Source organism: Penicillium concentricum (assembly GCF_028827145.1).
Source record: "Penicillium concentricum strain IBT 3081 chromosome Unknown utg000002l_segment0_segment0, whole genome shotgun sequence".
Taxonomy (NCBI): Eukaryota; Fungi; Ascomycota; class Eurotiomycetes; order Eurotiales; family Aspergillaceae; genus Penicillium; species Penicillium concentricum.
The window spans coordinates 8,287,111-8,308,357 of NW_026622755.1; the positions used below are offsets into that span (position 1 = coordinate 8,287,111).

Below are 21,247 nucleotides of genomic sequence, written 5' to 3' on the forward strand. Positions count from 1 at the left end.
AGAATCCCGAACTGTTGTCTTCCAATTCCCCTTTCCTCTAAATCGAAAACTTTATTGGACCTTGATCCAAGAAAAATCCCGCAATGTTCAGAAACACTGCTTTGAAGGCCACCAACAGCGGAATGCTGCGTGGTGCGACCTCTTCATCATGTCGGCGCTCATTCCACCTCGCCACGAGTGCTCGCAGCGCTTCAAAAAGCTCCGGCTTCAGCATGACCGCTCGTCGGCCTCTTGCTGTTGTCGACCGTGCTTTCAACGGTGCCCGGTCCTACGCGGCCCCTGCTGAGGGCCAAAGTCAAGGAGTGGTAAGCAACAAAAATCTTCATGATCGGTAGCGATCCGATCCGGGTTCCCGATAATTGAAATAAACAAACGGACATTCGACTAATGCGACGGCGCGATCTCGCCCTTACGTGGACAGGACCCCAACGATTCTTTCCTCACTGGTAGCACTGCCAACTACATCGATGAGATGTACATGGCATGGAAGAATGATCCCTCGAGTGTTCACATCTCATGGCAGACTTACTTCAAGAACATGGAGGAGGGCAAAATGCCTATCTCCCAGGCTTTCACTCCCCCCTACCCTCGTTCCCACCCCTACCGGCGGTGTCCCCCAAGACATGCCCGGCCAGGGTCTCGCCGGTGGCGCTGACGTGACGAACCACTTGAAGGTTCAGTTGCTCTGCCGCGCCTACCAGGCCCGTGGTCACCACAAGGCCAAGATCGACCCTCTCGGCATTCGCGGAGAGGCCGAGGCTTTTGGCTACGACAAGCCCAAGGAGCTCGAGTTGGACCACTACGGTTTCACCGAGAGTGACTTGAGCCAGGAATTCGCCCTTGGACCCGGTATCTTGCCCCGTTTCATCACCGAGAGCCGCAAGAAGATGACTCTGCGCGAGATCATCGGCACCTGCGAGAAGATCTACTGTGGCTCTTACGGTGTTGAGTACATTCACATCCCCGATCGCAAGCCCTGCGAGTGGATCCGTGATCGCTTCGAGATCCCTCAACCTTACAACTACTCGGTCGACGACAAGCGCCGCATCCTTGACCGTCTGATCTGGTCTTCCAGCTTCGAGTCCTTCCTCGCTACCAAGTTCCCCAACGATAAGCGTTTCGGCCTGGAGGGTTGTGAGACCCTGGTTCCCGGTATGAAGGCCCTGATCGATCGTAGCGTCGACTACGGCATCAAGGACATCGTCATTGGTATGCCTCACCGTGGTCGTCTTAACGTTCTTTCCAACGTTGTCCGCAAGCCCAACGAGTCCATCTTCAGTGAGTTTGCCGGTTCTACTGAGCCTTCCGATGAGGGCTCCGGCGATGTGAAATACCACTTGGGTATGAACTTCGAGCGTCCTACTCCCTCCGGTAAGCGGGTGCAGCTGTCTCTGGTTGCCAACCCCTCTCACCTCGAGGCTGAGGACCCCGTTGTCCTTGGAAAGACTCGTGCCATCCAGCACTACAACAACGACGAGACCAACTACGATACCGCTATGGGTGTTCTGCTTCACGGTGACGCTGCCTTTGCTGGCCAGGGTGTTGTCTACGAGACCATGGGATTCCACTCCCTTCCGGCCTACTCGACCGGTGGTACTATCCACCTTGTCGTGAACAACCAGATTGGTTTCACCACTGATCCCCGTTACTCCCGGTCTACCCCCTACTGTTCAGACATTGCCAAGTCCATCGACGCTCCCGTCTTCCACGTGAACGCTGATGATGTTGAGGCTGTCAACTATGTCTGCCAGGTCGCTGCTGACTGGCGTGCCGAGTTCAAGCGTGACGTTGTCATTGACATGGTCTGCTACCGTAAGCAGGGTCACAACGAGACTGATCAGCCTTCGTTCACCCAGCCCCTGATGTACAAGCGCATTGCTGAGCAGAAGGCTCAGCTCGACAAGTACGTCGAGAAGCTGATTGCCGAGGGTACCTTCACTAAGGAGGACATCGATGAGCACAAGAAGTGGGTCTGGGGAATGCTCGGCGACAGCTTCGACCGCAGCAAGGACTACCAGCCCACCGGCAAGGAGTGGCTGACTTCCGCCTGGAACAACTTCAAGTCTCCCAAGGAGCTGGCCAATGAGGTCCTGCCTCACTTGCCCACCGCTGTTGGCGACAAGTCCCTGAAGCACATTGCTGACAAGATTGCCGGTACCGGTGTTCCCGAAGGCTTCGAGCTCCACCGCAACCTTAAGCGTATCTTGAGCGGACGTAAGAAGGCTGTCGATGAGGGCAAGAACATCGATTGGGCCACCGCTGAGGCTCTCGCTTTCGGTTCGCTCGTTGACGAGGGTTACCATGTCCGTGTTTCCGGTCAGGATGTTGAGCGTGGTACCTTCTCTCAGCGCCACGCCGTCCTGCACGACCAGCAGACTGAGCGCACTTACACTCCCCTGAAGCACATCAGTGAAAAGCAGGGTAGCTTCGTCATCTCTAACTCCTCCCTGAGCGAGTTTGGTTGGTAAGTTCTTGATTTAAAACTCCCCGCGTAACACAGACGCTAACATACAATCTAGTCTTGGCTTCGAGTACGGTTACTCTCTGACCTCCCCCAACGCCCTTGTCATGTGGGAGGCCCAGTTCGGTGACTTTGCCAACAACGCTCAGTGTATCATTGATCAGTTCATCGCCTCCGGTGAATCCAAGTGGCTGCAGCGTTCCGGTCTGGTTGTGTCTCTGCCTCACGGCTATGACGGCCAGGGTCCTGAGCACTCTTCCGGACGTATGGAGCGTTGGCTCCAGCTTTGCAACGAGGAGCCCCGTGTGTACCCCTCGGCTGACAAGCTGGACCGTCAGCACCAGGACTGCAACATGCAGATTGCCTGCATGACCACCCCTGCCAACCTGTTCCACATCCTCCGTCGCCAGATCCACCGCCAGTTCCGCAAGCCTCTGGTCATCTTCTTCTCCAAGTCTCTGCTGCGTCACCCCATTGCCCGGTCTGACATCGAGGCCCTGGACGGCGAGTCCCACTTCCAGTGGATCATCCCCGATGAGGGTCACGGCACCGCCATCGACGCTCCCGAGAAGATCGAGCGTGTTATCCTGTGCTCTGGACAGGTGTACGCTGCCTTGCTCAAGCACCGCGAGGCCAACGGTATCCGCAACACTGCCATCACCCGTATTGAGCAGCTGCACCCCTTCCCTTGGGCCCAGCTGAAGGAGAACCTGGACAGCTACCCCAACGCTAAGGACATCGTCTGGGCCCAGGAGGAGCCTCTTAATGCCGGTGCCTGGTCCTACGCCCAGCCCCGTATCGAGAGCTTGCTGAACGCTACCGAGCACCACCACCGCCGCCATGTCCTATACGCTGGTCGCGCTGGTAGCGCTTCCGTCGCTACTGGTCTCAAGGCCGTCCACCTCAAGGAGGAGCAGGAGCTTCTGGAGGATGCTTTCTCCATTCACCAGGATCACCTGAAGGGCGAGTAAACGCCTTCCTAGTGATTTGACTCGACTTTTGTTGATGAGATACTTGGGATACTGCCTGCACTGACACTTGCATTGAGTTGAGTGTCGTATATTCATTGGTCTTCCTAGAACCTAGCGTTATTTCCTTGCTGTACTACCTCTTTTATTGTACTGGTTTCCTTTGTGTGTTATCGATGTGTCCCTAGGTTCATAGTCATAGCTATGCCAGGACAGTCTTTTGGTTGTCCTATTGTATGGTCCCCGTCTATACCTAGAATTCATGCTATATGTAAAATACAAAGAATCATTGAATTTAGAAAACTCATGCTTGTTTTTCTGTGTATGCCTACCGATTCTTTCCAGCTCACCAGCTGTTAATCATTATACGCACACCTGCTATGTAGGTCCACGGATTCTGGGCATTCCTAATATGACATCACCCGTGTGCTCGGATGATTCAGCAATAGATGCCTGATTGGTGCCGCAGGCAACAATCTCACCTGATTTGATTGCTCTTCTCCGCACTCAAACTTCCCAGCAGCAGCTTCTCCTGCATCAATGCCCTCCTGTTGTTAGGCGAGGTGTTGACTATTGTACATGGTACCAGATCATTGCCGAGCACCATTGGTTCTTCAAAACCTACTATTTCCTCCTTAAATTGGGCTCAGCTCACCTCAACCCTCCTCTAACGGCGCAGCTCCCAGTCCTGACTCTGCCCTTCAACATGTCTGCCGTCTCATCGTCAGTCAATAATCCTACGGGCCAAGGAATTCGACAGTCCGCCCGTCAGACACGTACAAACCCGTCTCGAACCTCCAAAACCATCGGGCGATCATCCTTTGCGTTCGGCCAAGGCTCGACAAATGAAATTCCTTCCACGTCTCCTATTCCTCACGGCTTCTATCCTGCGCTCACGCATTTCACCGATGCTATAACAGCGCTTCCGCGCGAGTTCCGTCGCCACAACTCCCTTCTCAAGGAAGTTGATGCGAAGGCGTGGGCTCTCGAGGAAAATTTGTTGCAGTTACTTCAGTTCTCCTCCCAATCGCAGCCTGTTCCTCATCCTCCCCACCCGGCGCCTATTGTCGGGGGTGTGATTCGGGAGGATCTTTTGCCCAAGGTGAGTTTTATTCGCGATTTGTCTAATTGGCTACTCTGGGCGTTTACTGATGCCTCTCTCTTGCGCTAGGATATATCCCAGTCACCAGAATCGCCCGATAGCAAAAGCCGCCGGCTTCTCTTCGATCGTGTACGCCAAAGTCTTTCGGACCTCATGATGACCGCCGATGAGAAGAATCACGTCATTTCGAACGCAAACGAGGAATTAGATCGCCAAGTTGTCCGGCTGGATACAGTGTTCCCATACATTGCAGGCGAGATCAGCGAGGAGGCTCGACTAGGCAGCCTGACACACTGGGCGTACTCCAACAAGAGTACCGCAAAGGCAGCCACGAACGAACGCCCACGCCGGGAAGCGGTAGCGCAAAGACAGGATCTGTCACACGTGCTTCAAGAGGCTGAAGCTGCTAGTCGCAGTGAGGCGCGGCGCGATGCTGTTCTGGCACGGAAGCAACGTCGTGCACAGGCCGATGCGGATTATGAGGATACGCGCAGCTCGGGCGCCCGCAAGACCAATAGTGGGAAATCTCGAGGTGGAGATCATGCGGCTGACCCCAGTGCACCCAAGCGTCGCAAGGTCGAACGACCACTACCCGTTGACACTAGTATCCCGATGGAACGCTCTGCTAGCGGTGCTGGGAGCCAGAGAGCTGCGAATAAAGACCCAGCAGAGAAGAAGCGGTCTCGCGCTCCAAATCAAGCCGCTGCTGCACGCAAGAAGTATGCTTCATTTCGCTACACTCACTATTGCATCCAACTGACTTTACTCTAGGGCCAACACTTCCAATGCTGCATCGCCCGTTCTGGCACCGTCGCCTTTGATTGGAACGTTCAATGGCCCGCGTGGTGCCGCCAGTCCAGGACCCAACACATCAAGACCGCAGTCTTCACGAGCCCAGAATTCCGGACCTACAACTAATTCGCGCGCGCGGCCAACATCATCGGCTTCAAACCGCCCCAACAACAGTATGCCGTTTCAACCTCTCCTCCCGGAATCACTAATTAACCACATCCCCTACGCAGACAAAATTGCCGATTCCAGATCTATACCCCGGGACGGACCCGTCAAGAATGAAGTCATCCACGCAGACACACACCGTGACTATGAAGGTGATAGCAATGGTAGAACATCCGTTCCCGCCGGCTCCAAGCGCGAGGATGTGGATGGAAAATCCGGCTCTGTCGAGGTCGAGACGACCAAGGGACGCAATTCTAAGACATCGACCCCTATCCTCCCCGCATTCACAGAGCCCAGCCAACAACGCGCACGGCCCACGCGAAGTCAAGACCCAGCCTCTACCAAACGCACCCAGAAGAAGCCCATCCCACAGCCTGCAATACCCTCTGACGACGAGTCGCTCCACGAGGGCGACGATGAAGATGAGGAGGGTGAGCCGCGCTACTGTTACTGTAATGAAATCAGTTTCGGCGAGATGGTTGCTTGCGACAATGACGCCTGTCCGCGTGAATGGTTCCATCTGTCGTGTGTTGGCTTGACGAAACCCCCTGGAAAGAATGGTAAGAGTCTCTTTTGCCTTATTAAAATCGTCCAGGTTGCTAACACCCTCTATTAGTTAAATGGTATTGTAACGAGTGCAAGGAAAATATGAGACGGAGTCGCAATGGGCGTTAACATGTCTCATCCAAGATTATAGACATTGATGATATGGCGTTATGTGGTGTTTTCGGTTGGCACATACTCTAGCGGAGTTACAGCCTTGCTAGTTGATATTCTAGACTTTATGCAATTGCAAATATTGTCTGGCTTTTCGTTTAGTACTCACCTCTCTCTATCATCACCGAGTATTGTAGCATTGTATAAGTACGAATTGGGTGCGAGAATTGCAAACGTGGGGACACCACATGAATTGATCGAGGATGAAGGTATGAAGATAGGGCTTTGAAGACGGGTTATGTCTAATAGCGCCTCCCATTAACCCAAAAATACATCCCAACTGTCCGCAGTATATCTATACCAGATAGACATGTTCAACCAGCGCATAAATCAAGGAGCAATTAATCTCTACCAAGCACCTCTCAATCGATCAACAAACCCACCACCCTCACCGGCACTATTTGCGCGCCTCTGAGTCTGCCCACTAGACCCCTCCAACCCAGAAGCCGAAGCAGCAACTTCACCCTCCAATCTCCGTCGTAAATCCTCATACCTTTCCCCCTCCGCACCACCAGACCCAGACTCGGCTCCCGAGCCAGAACCACCCCTCCGCTCTTGCTCGCCAACCACCCAAGCTGGAACTCGGAACCCAGTGCTGGCCGGTGACAGACCCGGCAGCAGCTCCGCGCGCCAGGCTACACCGACGATCCAGCCCAGGGCCGACGGGAGGAGCATGGCGGGGAACTGGGAGAGGGCTAGCTGGGCAGCGACGACGTAGGTAGTTGATTTGTCGGAGAGGAGGAGGGATAAGGTTGGTGTTGGGGGTTTGGCTTGGGTCGATGATGCAGTATTATCGGCGGAGGAGGGATCATTGCTAGAACTGTTGCTGGTGTTGTTTGTTGTAGTGGGGGAGGACGTGGAACCGATGCGGTAGCGGTAGGTGTATGGGATAGTGGCGTGATACTGCGCCAACAGGGCGAAGATGGTTGCTGTTGGGCCGGAGGGGAGATAATTGATGTTGTTTATGGAAAGAGGGCGGATTAGGAGGGCGAGGAGAATTGGCGGGAGGAGAGTTGTGTAGGGTAATGTGGTGAGTAGGAAGGTCTGTACCAAGTTGTATGGTGTCAGCAATCGGTTTCCGGGTCATATGCGATACTTTTCAGCTTCTCCGTTCCTTGAGATCACACCCGACTATGCATATCTGCAGGAACGAAGACAATACAAAAAGAGAGGACTAACCGCCATCTTCCGTTTCCCCCACGCGCGTTCGACAACCCGCAGATGGTATACCAGCATCGCGGCAAAGAGGGCCTCGGTGGAATTGGTGAAGCCAACGACCTGCCACACCAATGCACGCCAGAACTGGGCATAGGGCCAGAAATGAGGCGATACATAGATCACGACGAGGTGTTTTATATCGAAGAGGGAGAGGGCGATCGAGGAGGCGACCGTGTAGATTAGGAGGGCTTTGGTGAGGGGCGCATTTGTGAGGCCGGAGGTGAGCATCTTGAGGCCCCTTGTGTTTCTTGTTTAGTATTTGGCTTGGGAATCATCCAAGTTGGGGGAGAAGATGAGTTGGAGAAAGTTCAGTGTAGTTGGAGGGGACAGATGGCACTAAATTCCCGAAGTCCGGGGAAGCTCGGCATGCCGACCTTGTTTAATGCCTCTAGGCATTTTGATGTCATTTTATGATATTTTGTATGTAGATATGTAGATTAATGAGATATCGAGATTTGTATTCACTGCACGAATCAAAGCTCTCTTAAGGTATCATAATGTACATGCCATGTCCAATGTCAAACGCCCGAGTTATTTCCTTCTATGTCTCACCTCTTAACCAGCCAGGGCTGCTTCTTTATTTTGTTCAGCCAATTCTGTTTGGTATCGAGTCGATGCGACCTCCAGGGCATGGAGTGTAGGACCAAGAAGTTGGTTCACCACCTTCTGGCCTCCCTCCACGCCTTCTAAGTTGACTCGTAATTTTCGCCCGGTGCTCTCGTACATGTCACGGGCCTGTTTCTTTAGCCGGTCAACTTCAACTTTACGCTCAGCCTCTGCGTCATTAGCAACAGCCTTAATGCGCTCTGTTGCTCGTTGAAGAGACTCTGCTAAGGACGCGACCTCTCCGGCGCGGTCGGGGTTACCGGAGAGAAACGCCTGCCAGAACTGGTGCAAAAACTCCGTGGTTGTGGCGTGAGTCAATGTCAAGCGGTCAAAAAGCGTTGTCGACAGCCCATATGTTTCTGATGCTGCGCGTTCATTCATCTGGGCACGGCGCTCGCGCAATGCTTCCAGGATCTGAGAAAATGCATCGTGTAGAGCGGCAGATGACCCAACAGGTCGACGGCTAGCAGGTGCATCCTCCATCTCCTCGTCTTCATCATCGCCAGGGTCCACCAATTTGCCCAGTTGCGTATTGCCCTGCGATGGGAGATTTTGATTGATCTCCGCACGGATAATCTGAAGAAGCTGATCCGGATCTTGTTTCGCAAATTGATTGGTCTTATCCTCCTCTTGGCCATGAGTGAAGAACCGACTTTGATCACGAATGTTCAAAGTGATGCGACTTTGCTCTTCGTCTCCACGAAGATCTTGTAGCTGGAGCTTTTTCCATGCCTCTTCGTTGATTCCGATAGGGGCACTCATATCACCGTCGGCCGGAGCCACATTAGCCATGATCTTTTCACTCAGGCTGTTCAGTGTCCGAATAATGGGTACTTTGTCGACGCCAGATGGTCTCATGTCCAGGTCAGGTCTGTTTCCGCCACGCTGGCTGTGGTTTCCTTCATTGCCAGCAAGATCCAAAAAGTGATGGATATTTGTGTCGCGGTCCGGCTGAGCGGCCTCATTTGTTTGGAGGTATTTGTCCAGCACGGCATCGGTTGCGTCGGCCTCTGTAATCCGCTCTCCGCGCAGTTTTTTGAACAGCCGACTCTGGAAAAATCGTGACCAGAATTGTTGCTCGCTGAGTTTCGGCACATTCTCGTCATACACGCGTTTGACCAGTGAGTGTTGTGTGAAGATGAGTTGGATCTGCTCTTTGCTGATATTCAATCGTGTCACGTTATCCTCGACTCGAGGCTTGAGTGAGGATAGGACATTATATGAGCCACGGATTTGGCCCTGTTCGATTGCATGCGCTCGCAGTAAATGCAGTCGTGTGGACCAGAACTGTGATACGAACGACGCAGATGACAAGGCTTCCGGTTTTGTATGCAATCCCTCGAAGAACATTCGCTGCAGATTTGAATCAGATCTTAATAACGATTGCTGCAGCTCTATGTCGGACCGAAGCCTATTCTCCTCGTCCAAGGGATTTTTCGATGTCGCGGCGGATGTCACGGCGTTTGCAATCGCCATTGCCGCAGATAAACCCTCAGATATACCTCTAGGGCCCGGTGTCTGGGATGGTGTGCCCGACTTTGCTGCATTGACCCGAGCACTCAATGTGTCTTTAATGAGATCGGCCTGTGGACGGGCGTCTGCTCCGGCTGTGAACAGGAAGACATACTGATCCGGGGTACTATTTGGAGGCGCATCGGGGGCTTGGGCAAATATTTTGAGCATCACTTTCGGGTTCGACGCTGGGGTCTGCTGTAAATCTAGCAGTCGCGCGAGTCAGCAGAGATAAATGCACGGCCATGGAGTGACGACATACTAGTGATATTGACCACAGGGATTGTGATCGTGTTCCCAGCCCCTGCCACTGCAGGACTCCATGAGACCGAGTTCTCATCGGCAGATATAGCTATGGTTCCATCTTTCTTCTTGTAAGAGGCCGCTCCGCTCGGAGGTGACATCGTCGCGTGTGGCTTCCACTGTCTTCAAAGGCGACAACGAATCCACCCATCGGGATGAGCAGTTCCCCAAGGGCGGAAGTTAGCGAGGATGGTCGGGGACCTTCGTGATAGACAGAGCGCGTAGAGGTGAAACCAATAACGAGAAATGCGGCTCTTCTGCGAGTCATCACATGACGTTTGCCAAGCGTCACCTGGGAGCCAAGCCCTAAGTGAACGAAGCTCAGTTTCATTTGTGAAGTTTGAACGATGTAGATAATTTGAAATATTTATTGAGTCTATGTTTAATCTGGTATTTTTCTATCTCTTTGTTGAAAAAAGAGCCCTGTTAGAGATGTTGTTTTGTGTCCAAGCCAGCGTCCCTTTTTCAGTATATCGGATTCGTGTACCATTCCCTTCAAATGAGATAATATAATGAAGGAAATATGTATCTCTTGATCGATCTGACATTTCTAGAGGGAAGGATGTTACTCAACTAAAGTATATACGTGGGATTTTATTCAAAACGCTTGCCTTCGATACATACTTGGATTAAAAATAGTGAGCTATCTGCACACCATAACCTTACGACAGGGGGCTTTTAGTTGCCCGTAGCATTAGCCCAAGCACAATCTCAACAATTTAAACATCAATCATGAAAATAAGTCCCAAAAAGAGATAGAAGAAGTGACCCCAAACAACCTAAGCCCCAGCTGTTTACTTTGCACTTGACAGGACCTCCACCTGTTTCATGAATAATCCGACTAGACCCATCCTTCCAAAGCCTGCCATTCCGAGCTGATTGCCTTTGGGGGCGAAATGAGGGTATCTCTCCGGTTGCTGTCCACTTTGATCACCGCGAATTGATCACCGCGGAAGACATAGTAGAGATCCTGACCACCAGGGCTCGGAACAATAGCATCAACACAATCAAAGCCAGCCTGAACAAGACTTGGCCAGCCCTGTGCAATAGGTGCAACTTTATTGACGATCTTGTCGGTACTGTTATCCAGGCGAACATAGTTCAGGCCGTTGAAAAAGTACATCTCATTCTTTGTTCCTGGAGTGAGCATTGCTGCATCCACGGTGTCAAAGCCGGCTTGCACGAGCGATTTCCATCCAGAGGCAATGGACATTGCGCCCTCCTTGATAAAGCTATCGTCGTAGTTTTCAAGCTTGATTTTGGCATATCGTCCTCCAAAGAAAACGTAAAGCTGGTTTTCGTGGCCGGGTACAGGCACAATAGTGTCCACTGTACCAAAGCCCATCTTGGGCAGAGTGTTCCAGCCTTTGCTTAGGAGGGTCGGGCCCGCAGCAAGCTTATGCTCGGGGCCTCCCTGGCCGAACCTGACGCGACCATAATGCCGGCCAGAGAAGATATAGATCTCTTCTTTTCCGGCAATGCGACAGGCGGCGTCAACCATTGTGGATGAAGATAGTCGATGGGAATCTTAGAAGGGTAAAAGTGGCTTTGTTGTTGTCGATAGACAGAGAACCAATTGCGTATAATGTAAATCTTCAGACTAGAGGTTGATATCGTGGTATTTATATCAATCCACCCTTGGAATTTGGGCTTCTAGCCAAAGGCTCATATGACCCATTCCTTGCCTGTACGATGATAACATTTGAAATGGCCCGTTTGTATAATTGAGATCGAATACCATTCACTTCATGTTGTCCTACAGCTAGACTGGAGCAAAAGGCATTGGCTTTTGATCTTACATATGATTTGCACTACACCGCGTCGAACAAAATCTGTGATATTCGTTAATACAAGACATCAATCATCTCATCCAATCAAGAACTCTCAGCCATATGCTACATTGGATAATCCTTAAGGCTAATTCACATTGATCTCGCTGCCAATTACTGAAGATGTCAATGCTCCAGCAGAAATCTACAGCTATAGTTTTAGCTATAGCGTAAGCTTTATCAGACATACGTCTCTAACTAAACAGCCCGAGCTCTCTAGAGACGCATATCTTGTGCTCCAAATGCAAATAGCAATATAGCTAACATTGAATGTCCCGTCCCGTCAAGTTGTACCAAGGAGGACCAAGGGTATAGATGTGCAGTAATAGCCTCTCGGTTTAGAAGGATCAAGCCTTACTCCACAACCCATGCAAATGAAGACATGCAGTACCTTATCATACAACGACAAAAAGTGCGAAGACCTATGAATGCACTTCCTCGCATTGGATCCCTCGGACTCTGTAGCTCACACTAGTAGTTACTGCTTGAGCCACCTGTCTGTGTGTAACGTCGAATGTTGAAACCAGAGAACTAGCCTTCCTCTGTGTGTGAGCCGGATATTGATAAAGGGCTGGGCATAGGAAGATGAGGATAATGGTAATGTTCGAAGGATAAATCAAAGTAGCAGTCTTCTAGATAGTTAAGCAGGACAGTGTACATTGATTTGTTCTGATATTATACATTCATATTTCCAATGGGACTAAGATATTTTGATTTCTATAGTATTACAGTCCCATAATTCCTATAGGTCTTGTTCGAATGTTTGCCCTTCAGTATTCTCGAGCACCATAGCTCTCTTGGTGTTAGCATCTCTCTCCATTTATCGCCACATTCATCAAGGTCCTTGTTTTAGTTTCCGACAGGTCTTCATTGGGGATGTTGTGTTTCATGTCTTAGGTCGGGAGTTTCTATATAAAGATTCGTAGTGGATATAGATAGCAATGGCTTCTAATACAAGGAGAAAGGAGATAGAGAGAGCGAATACGTCAAGAGCACCTATTGAAAGGGAATATTTGATAGATAATTCAAACAAAATGATCCAGTCGTACCAATCAACTGTGGTACTGTGGTCATGTGGAGTATTTTCGAGAGATGCCGAAATTTCACCGTAGATGTATGTGCCATTGACAGGGTCGATAAATGGCAAATATCCTCCCTTCTACTTGAACATCTTCGCCAACTTCTTTTTGCGCACCTCCCTGAGTAGCTCCTCAAACACAGGTCTGATTTACTCCAGAATTGCTTTCCGAACTGCACGCTTGAGCACTTTTTCGTTGTCATTATAGTCCACAAAGTCTGCCTCTTCCAGCACTTTCTTCAGCTTAGCGTCGAAAACTGTCATCAATGATATTTCATGATCAGGAATTTGGTGTTCGTAATCGCCTTTGCCTATCGAATCGAAAAGGCTCTCCGTTGATTTGTTTATCACCACCACAAGTAGGTTGAGGGTGTTCTTCTCTGCTTCGGGGTTGAGTCGGTTCGGCAGTTTCTGTAACACATCCATGTAGACAGTCACCCCCACTCGCACAGCCATTGCACGCATACGTTTGATATCCTTGTAGTAGTCTTCGTCTTCAGGAACTTTGTTAGTATCAGGCTCATAGGTACTTGGGTAATTTCGCCGCTTTTGATCTGGGCTTCGGTTTGGCAAAGGTAATTCGTCGATAATCTTACCGGTGAACTCTGCATGTCCAGTAGGGGATAGTAATTTGGCGCCCGGTGGAGTCAAAGCATCGTCAAATGTCGACATGAGCAGCAACACAACATCTTCATAGTCATTTCCACCCCCGCATCCTGTTTTAGACGACTGTGTATATGACTAGCATCAAGGAATATAACAATTGAAAGGCTTCTGAGGATACATACCCGGCCCTCCTTGGTCATACGGAAGAACCTGAAGCGATCACCGTCCGTTGCAAGTGCATATGCAATGTGGTCTTGCTTCCAACGCCTCTGCTCCATATGAAGCCCAACTTTATCCGGTTAATTGTGCCAGAAGTGCCAGAACATGATATACTCACCAGTGAGAGCTATCATCTCCGAGGCTATTCTAGTAGAACCCAAGACATTTGAAGGTCGCATCACAGCCAGGAAATTGATGCCCATATCCTCCATTCCATACCAAAAACCACATTCAGGATGTCCATGTGCGCGCGCCCTAGCAGAACTGGTACAGATACCTATGTAAGAAGACCCAGAGCGAGATTGGAGATCTTGGGAAGATGGCTCGAGCATGTGTCTCTTCATCACTTGGAAGTGGACGGCTGAGAGGAGTGAGTCAACCCGAAGTCTTTGAGATGCTTCATGTTCGGCATGTTCAGGGTGCAATCTCAGCGTATTGAGAGTTTTGACGAAGTCCTCTTGGTTGGATTAATGGGAGTTTCGTGGTGGACTTGAAAGGGGAAACACTACTTACCACCCGAGCAATCGATTGATAGAGCCATGGCGAAGAGTGGCAGCCTAGACGCAGTTCAGTGTAGTGGCTGGGAAAGCAAGAGTTGGATAAGGGGAAGATTCCAGAATATGAGAGAGAGAGGGAGTTGATGAACAGAGAGGTGATGAGGAAGAGAGGGCGAAACCTGTTAAGTTTGTCGCCAGGTAGTTTCCTATTTGGGGGAGACACTTTCGTGATGAGGCACAATGCTACACCAAGTGTTTACGAAACAGCTTATAAGAAATGAAGTAGAGACTATTGATGAGCAGAGTAGTAAAATCCAGATAGATACAGCAACGCCAGTGATATGAGAGTTCAAAAAAGAAAAAGCCAGACACCGCTGAAGAGATCTCAGATGCTATGCAAAACCAAAAGACAAAACGCGACCGAGAGCACGAACCCGAAGCCAGGAGCCAGAATACCGAAATTCGTAAACCATGTTGCGCGCCGCCATGCATAGACCGGATATCATCATTCATGACCGTCAAAAATAAAAGCAATAAAAAAGCAAAGCCCCTCCAATGAAACGCAAACCGTGAAAATGAAGGATATCAAATCAAGGGTATCAGCAAAAGTGATAGAAAGATCCAGCGAAAACGCTTTTTTTGTGAGAACAGAACGCTCATAGTAGATCATTTTTTGAACATGTAGTGGCCGTAGAGGCCGCCGACCTCGCCGACGGCCATGGGGATCTTGCGCATACCCCACCAGCGCGCACCCATCTTCCAATAGCGAGCGCCATCATCGGAGGGTTCGTTGGGCATGGAGGATGGTTCGCGAACGTACCAGCCACGACGGCCGAGGTCTCGCACAGTCCAGCCAACGGATGCGCGCTGAGTCTTGGCACGCTCACGCAGCGGTGTGATGATCTTGTCACTGAACTCAACGACCTGCAAGGGGTAGCTTTGGTTCGAAAGCAAGGAACAAGCGCTGGTGTTGAAGATGGCTCCGATGGTCATCTGCGGCACCTTGGCAAGATCGAGATAGCAGAGAGTGCTGGGGGCATCGATTTCGACTCCCGTGGCTGGGTTGCGGTAGCGACCGAAGAAGGCGTTCACGTCCGCGACTGAGAGATCCGCAGAGCTGAGACCCAGTTCCTCCAAGTACTTGGTCATGGGCACCAAGTATGGTACATGATCCGATGTGATCTTTGCTCCGCCGAGGTTGAGGGAACGTAGGGTATCGGGAAGCTTAGGCAGCAGAGCTGACACATCGGTCTCTTCCAGAAGACGGAAGCGCGTCGGGTCTGTCAACAGGTTCAAATAAACGAGAGACTCATTGACCGACGGGTGGGTGGTGAGGAATTGAACTAGGGCGCACGGACGGAGGCGCGTGCATCGGGACAAGCTCAAATGCGAGATCCGGGCAGTCTCGGGGATGGCGACGAGAGCTGAATCGTTGACTTGAGTGTGGGTAAGGTCGAGGTGCGTCAAATTGACCAATCGCGGGAGGAGGTAGTCGAACATGGGAGCGGGGATAGCGCTGCATTCGTGGAGCGAGAGGCGTTTCAGGTTGGGCATGGTCATGGGCAGCGCAGGTCCACCGACCAAGGCCTCCTGGAAACCCCCGGAGAATGCTTGAGTCGAGCAACCGCAGAAATCCACGGCGCGCAAGTTCGGCAGCCCCATCAAGAGCTTCCGAATGATTTCCACACTGATATCGCCTTCCAGGTGTTCCTGCAGCAGGCATTCCTTCAAGTTGGGGAGAAGTTCCAAGCACTTCAAGAGGGTCTTGGAGGTGAGGTTCTGGATTTCGGCGTTCATCTGCTTAGTGCGACCCAGACCGACGGAGGTGAAGTGGGAGAAGTCCAGACGGCGCACCAATGTCCCCAACGCCGGATACTGCGACATATGATTAAGGGCCTTGGAGAAGATGATGGAGTGCGGGAAAGTCATGTTCCTATACAAGACACCCAAAGTAGCCGCGTGCAACGTGTGGGATGTAAGCAGGCATGAGACCAAATCCACGTTGCGGGGGGCGTAGCCATTCGGTGGAAGATCGACGGCAAGGTTAGAGATGATTTGATCTACCGCCAGGTTAGCACATGAGAAACAATAATGGCAGGTGCGACTTACCAAGAACCCCGGGGGCAGCTTCTCCAAAGGCGATGTACCGGGAGGGGTCTGCAAAACCTCCATCTCGGGGACCTTGGGTTGGAGAAGCTGCATGGGTTCGGGTTCCTGGGCTTCCCATGCCCAGCCCTTTGCTTGTAGATTTCCGAGTCCACGGAGATCGCTGTAACTGCGGCTCAAACTCTTCCCGCCCAATCGAATCTGCTTCCACCCCAGGAATCCACCGCAAGGACAGCAGAAGTCCGGGGCCTGTTGCATCGGGCTGGGGCGCTCGACCCTGCGCTCTTGATCTGGCTCTTGGGGAGATGGGGCTTGCTGGGTGTCCACGAATGATTGCGCAATTCCTAGATTGCCGATCACGTCAGCCTCTAGCCTGGATTCGCACATGGTCGGTACGTACCGTCCTCTGTATCTTCTTTGATTGAACCGAATGAGGGGCGACGCTGGCTGCTGGACCTAGACCCATCGGGGGTGCTGCAGGGCGAGGGAGAGGACTCGCGTGAGTGGAAGTGATCACCACAGGGAATTGAAGAAAGTCGGGGGAATGCCGGCTTGGGTTGCGAAGCAGTAACGGAGGCCATGATGAAGAGGATGAGGCCCTCTATAAAGGGCCCTAATTGTACAGTGACTAGTCGGAGAAGTACCTTGGAGCAAAATATAAAACAAGTCTACCGAAATTTAAAAATGAGAAAGCTTCAGATTTGAAAAAAGAAAAGAAAAGAAAAACCAACCCTCAAGAGTGTTTGGGAAGTTTAGGGCTCTCAGAGGGGCGGCGGGGGAAAAAAAAAAAGCGAAGCTGTTAGTCACGGAAACGGACCGTCGTTGCACAACTTTGTAGGTAATGGTTTCCGATGGGATTCGCTGGAACTTTGAAAGGATTCAACTAGTGAGACTTTTGGAAGTTTTTTGTAAAGAAGTGAAAAGTTGAAGGTTCAAAAAATGTAAGAAAAAGCACCATGGGTCATGGCCACATGGGGCGAACTTTCTTAATTTTTTTTTTCTTAAACGGGGAACTGATTGATTACGGTGGCGGATCTGTATATGTTGCAAATGTTTTATTTTTATTTTCTCTAAAGATGAAAAAAGAGTAATTGAAAATGAGTAAATGTAGAATTATATGAGTACAAACGTCTAACATACTTTATACTTCCTTATATGACAACTAGACTGATTAAGTTCGTGTTAGTTCCCCAAGCTACCCCTGCAGACCCCATTTACTTTTTTTTCGCATGCGGAAAATGGCGTCACTCGCCGTATTAGGAAAAGGAGAGATAATTACTTGATAAGATATAATTGAATTTAATCCAAAATTATAACCTTGGAAGTAAATAGGTAAAGTATACTCCGAGGCAAGTAACTCGTTAGTTATGGATATTCAATTTTATGACATAATCCAAACCTTTCCCCAATATTGAAAAGTGACAGGTCAGCAGATCTTAATCCGATGCATCCGCTTTGAATACCCCAGAATTCTAGTAGTTACCTAACAATTTGCCCCATGCAGCATTATTACTTGGCCAATTCAGCCATTCGCCTCTGTTTTTAAGCTGATCATGCGGGGATAGACGCGCTATTACCTAATAATAACCCCAAGTTACCACCTGATACTCCTTGAAATTGGCTGATCTGTACTCCGTACATATCCATGTCAATTAAAAACTTCCCGGACTTCCGATGGAGCTCAACTAGCGTCTACCATTCGGATGATACTATTCCATACCTATCTCTCCTTATTACTCTCACCGACTTTGCTTGTCTCTTATGAGCCAAGACAGGTGATCCACGGTTATGCAGTTGATCGTCAATGCCAAGCCCATCGTTTCTCTTATTAAATATGTACACCTCCCCTGCCTGAAAAAAAAAAATTGAAAATTGAAAAACAATGGGAATCTTTCGGATTCTGCCCCCGGTGCATTCTTGTCCTGACCTGAAGTCCCCGGGTTGCTGACTAGCACTGCATCTTTGGTACTGGCCAGGTCCCGAGGGTTGGCAAAGGCTTAGTTCTCGCGCTGCAGCTGAACAACCTGAGAGCAATGCAACCCAGTCCAGTCCCAAAGGTTTGATAGGGTGTTGCTGGCGTCATTCGAGTCACATCTCTCTCTTGAGCTTTGAAATTTGGCCGAAGCACAGCATCGGAGTTTGCTACTTCCGCGGAATTACGTCTGCCGCCAAGGCCTCCCCGCATTGCTCGCCTAAACAAGGAGGTCTTGGTCTTACTCCTTCTCTCCTTCTACTTTTAGGTTCTCTTAAACCAATTCCCAATATTGTCCTCTATGCCTTAACAAGCTCTTTTCAGCAAAGAATGTTACCAGATTATAGCCAAATGGTCCGATTACCTTGAAATGTGAGCTCAATCCCCCTGGTTTTGTTTTTGAATATCGCGTTGCAAGAATCTTGAACCCTCCTTCCTTGATGAACGTTTTTCAAAGCGTTTCCTATTATGCTGACACCCCATTCATGGGAATGTTGAAACCTATGTGGATACTGAATGGAAAAAAAAAACAATGTCATTGTGTGAAACCAATGGCATCCCTTCCGCGAATTTACCTTCTTTTCACAAACTACTTGAACATATGCTGACCATGGCCTGCTCGAAGAAAATCTAGCTTTCGCTTTGATCACCGCATTACCCCAGGCTGGAATCCGGGCCGCGGGGCCCATGGGGGCCGTGTGGGTCAAGAATGGATCGCTAGCTCCACGTAAATTCGGGGCAAAGCTATGAAAAAAAGTGCTTCAACGAGTTACGAGGAAAATATACACAAAGCAAGCGGGTATATTGCTATCGCGCGCAAGAAAACTGTGGGGCTCAAGACAACCCAGGGAAACACCGGTAAAGCGAAAACAATACCCGAAGATGATGCAGCTGTGAGAAGAGATTGGGAATATCTCGGGATGCGCTTGCCATAACGGTAATAAGGGCTTTGAGTAAACATCCATGAGCTGAGCTCAACTATGGATAACATCCCAGTACTAATCAACTATCTAAACTCTTCTGCGCAACCAAGGGCCGTTTCCAATCACGTATTCTCAAAGTCCTTTTCACTTGTAGCTACTCAACAACATCCTCGCTTTGGCAGATAGAACAATGCCACTTGATGTACCCTCGTCTATTTGCCCTGTCTCCACAACCACTTCTCAAACTCATCCGAACCTAACTCCCGAGGCACCTGGTCCTTCAAACTCTTCCATTTCATTGACAATCCAAAACTGTTATGTCTTGTTGGATCTTCCATCAGCCTCTGGATCCTTTTTGTTTCCGGGTTGTTCTCTCCCTCAGCAGCCACTCTTGCTTTGTATGACCGCTCTGCAAAAGCTCTAGCTCGCGCTTGGTCGCCGTGCACGATGCTGATCTGGAATGCATCATAGTAAAGCCTTGTAAGATGAGCACCTGGACTACCTTCATACTCTTCCTCAAGGATTTGGAGAAGGGCCTGACAGTCTTTGAGGCAGCCCTTGGGGGTTTGCAGCACCCGGGACCCATTACCAATCGCGGCGTCAAGGAGCTGGATCTGGCGCCGGCGCTCGTCACTCTGCTGTAGCTCCTCCGGTTGTCTTGAGCAGGTGCGACAATCACAATCGAAGCCGAATGCATCCTTTAGATGACTACGTCGCTCGTCTGAGGGACCCCCATGGTCGTATGGGATAGTGACCTCATCTCCCGCCCTAATGAATCGAACGGCATAGATATTTTCATGTCCCGAAGCACTATCCCAGCTGTTATGTGCGTTAGGCAGACAGCTGTGGTTGATCCGCGAGATGGTAGGATAGATGCCTCCAATGGAAGATTCAGCGCCGCATGGTAGAGCGTTTGTTCGGACAATGCCACTGAACGGCTGCTTTCCCGGGAAGTTGTTATGCAAGGAAAGAAACTGGCGTTGAGCGTCCTTTGGTAGCTTTCGCAGTTCTATCGCAATTTGTTTTTCCATCGTGATTGCACTTGTAACGTTGGAGGTTGTGAACAACGGCTTCTCTGAAATTATCAATTGTCCTTTCACAATGTTGAAGCGTGCGACGAGGCCTTGTCCCTTCCCCGGCACTGGTTGTATTTCGTAAAGTGGATTGAGCTTACTGATTGGATTGGCACTGACCATAAATCCGGCTAAGGTGGCAGGTATTTTCGGTTCGTCGATCTGGTATAGGTCAGAGAGCGGTAGTGAATCACAACATTCTCAAAATATCGTACCTGCTCGTACGATCTAATCGAGCGTTTCACGTCGTCCCAGCTATAGTGACCCGGTATCCCTGAGCTCTCATCCCAGCAATAAGCTCTCGATCCGAACCAGGCACCGGCTACCCGGCTAACAGTATCGATGTAGTTCTTCAACCCACCGGAGTCCTCATTCGAGATCGTTGCGCCAAAACGCAAGAACTTGTGACATTCAAATGGAAGCAGCAGGTTTGGGTCGGACTTGAACGCAATGTAGTTAGGCCTCACTTCGACTTGATCGTCGTTTTGGTAACGCTCTCTGATGCAGCTCAAGAATCTTTCCCAATTGTGTTTGTCTACCAGCACTTGTGATAGGCGTGGAACCATGTCAAAGCCCGTGTAGACACCCATAGTTATTGGTAAAATCTTTGATGAAAGAGAAGTACGACGAGATAACAGAGAACCTACTTCTGAAGGCAGATGGTTGAGTGTAAAGATCTAGGCGTAAGAGAGGAGAGGAGAAGAACTGATGTTTCTGTTGGCTAGTTATATAGCTGGTGGCATCCTGAAAAGGAAGGCAGTACCCAGCCCAATGCGCTGTCCACCACCCCTGCTAAATGTTAGGCCAATATTCGATGGGTACCATTCATATGGTGCACACATATAAAAGGTACTTCAAAGCCAGTATCCTTAAAACATACATATATATACCGACCACGGCGGTTGCTTTGAGCGTTTGCCTAGAGCGTTTGTCCCCAATTTAAGACCATCAAAAACTTCAGGCAAGTAATTCGAGCTTGAGGTGCTCAATATAGCCATTCGTCTCGAAGGCACTGTGCAAGAACACAATGTCTCTCCACTAACCTCTCTTCGCCGCGACTTGTGCGAGGCTGGTGATGGTAGTGAGCGTCTCGATGTTGT

At 50.1% G+C, this 21,247-nt stretch overlaps 8 protein-coding genes across 8 annotated transcripts; 2 read left to right on the top strand and 6 right to left on the bottom strand.

The window, feature by feature from the left end:
• Window positions 1-83: 83 nt before the first annotated feature.
• kgd1 (alpha-ketoglutarate dehydrogenase KGD1) lies at window positions 84-3,432 on the top strand (the record flags this gene model as incomplete). Its single annotated transcript, XM_056724600.1, has 4 exons — window positions 84-305; window positions 422-474; window positions 569-2,464; window positions 2,520-3,432. The coding sequence occupies 4 exons, from the start codon at window positions 84-86 to the stop codon at window positions 3,430-3,432; spliced, it is 3,084 nt and encodes a 1,027-aa protein (XP_056580850.1).
• Window positions 3,433-4,135: 703 nt separating this feature from the next.
• N7517_006871 (putative PHD finger domain protein (Ing1)) lies at window positions 4,136-6,163 on the top strand (the record flags this gene model as incomplete). Its single annotated transcript, XM_056724601.1, has 4 exons — window positions 4,136-4,531; window positions 4,601-5,250; window positions 5,303-6,048; window positions 6,105-6,163. 4 exons carry the CDS (start codon window positions 4,136-4,138, stop codon window positions 6,161-6,163), a joined length of 1,851 nt encoding a protein of 616 aa, XP_056580851.1.
• A 390-nt stretch (window positions 6,164-6,553) lies between these two features.
• dscB lies at window positions 6,554-7,651 on the bottom strand (the record flags this gene model as incomplete). Its single annotated transcript, XM_056724602.1, has 2 exons — window positions 6,554-7,249; window positions 7,385-7,651. The coding sequence occupies 2 exons, from the start codon at window positions 7,649-7,651 to the stop codon at window positions 6,554-6,556; spliced, it is 963 nt and encodes a 320-aa protein (XP_056580852.1).
• Window positions 7,652-7,978: 327 nt separating this feature from the next.
• Window positions 7,979-9,945, bottom strand: N7517_006873 (TFIIH subunit TFB1 family protein; the record flags this gene model as incomplete). The annotated part of the gene is made up of 2 exons (XM_056724603.1): window positions 7,979-9,747; window positions 9,804-9,945. The coding sequence occupies 2 exons, from the start codon at window positions 9,943-9,945 to the stop codon at window positions 7,979-7,981; spliced, it is 1,911 nt and encodes a 636-aa protein (XP_056580853.1).
• Window positions 9,946-10,685: 740 nt separating this feature from the next.
• On the bottom strand, window positions 10,686-11,345 carry N7517_006874 (uncharacterized protein; the record flags this gene model as incomplete). The annotated part of the gene is made up of 1 exon (XM_056724604.1): window positions 10,686-11,345. The coding sequence occupies one exon, from the start codon at window positions 11,343-11,345 to the stop codon at window positions 10,686-10,688; it is 660 nt and encodes a 219-aa protein (XP_056580854.1).
• A 1,556-nt stretch (window positions 11,346-12,901) lies between these two features.
• Window positions 12,902-13,635, bottom strand: N7517_006875 (uncharacterized protein; the record flags this gene model as incomplete). The annotated part of the gene is made up of 2 exons (XM_056724605.1): window positions 12,902-13,480; window positions 13,540-13,635. 2 exons carry the CDS (start codon window positions 13,633-13,635, stop codon window positions 12,902-12,904), a joined length of 675 nt encoding a protein of 224 aa, XP_056580855.1.
• A 1,104-nt stretch (window positions 13,636-14,739) lies between these two features.
• Window positions 14,740-16,760, bottom strand: N7517_006876 (Leucine Rich Repeat domain protein; the record flags this gene model as incomplete). Its single annotated transcript, XM_056724606.1, has 2 exons — window positions 14,740-16,523; window positions 16,580-16,760. 2 exons carry the CDS (start codon window positions 16,758-16,760, stop codon window positions 14,740-14,742), a joined length of 1,965 nt encoding a protein of 654 aa, XP_056580856.1.
• A 2,526-nt stretch (window positions 16,761-19,286) lies between these two features.
• Window positions 19,287-20,737, bottom strand: N7517_006877 (SET domain-containing protein; the record flags this gene model as incomplete). The annotated part of the gene is made up of 2 exons (XM_056724607.1): window positions 19,287-20,309; window positions 20,363-20,737. 2 exons carry the CDS (start codon window positions 20,735-20,737, stop codon window positions 19,287-19,289), a joined length of 1,398 nt encoding a protein of 465 aa, XP_056580857.1.
• Between the last annotated feature and the right edge of the window lie 510 nt (window positions 20,738-21,247).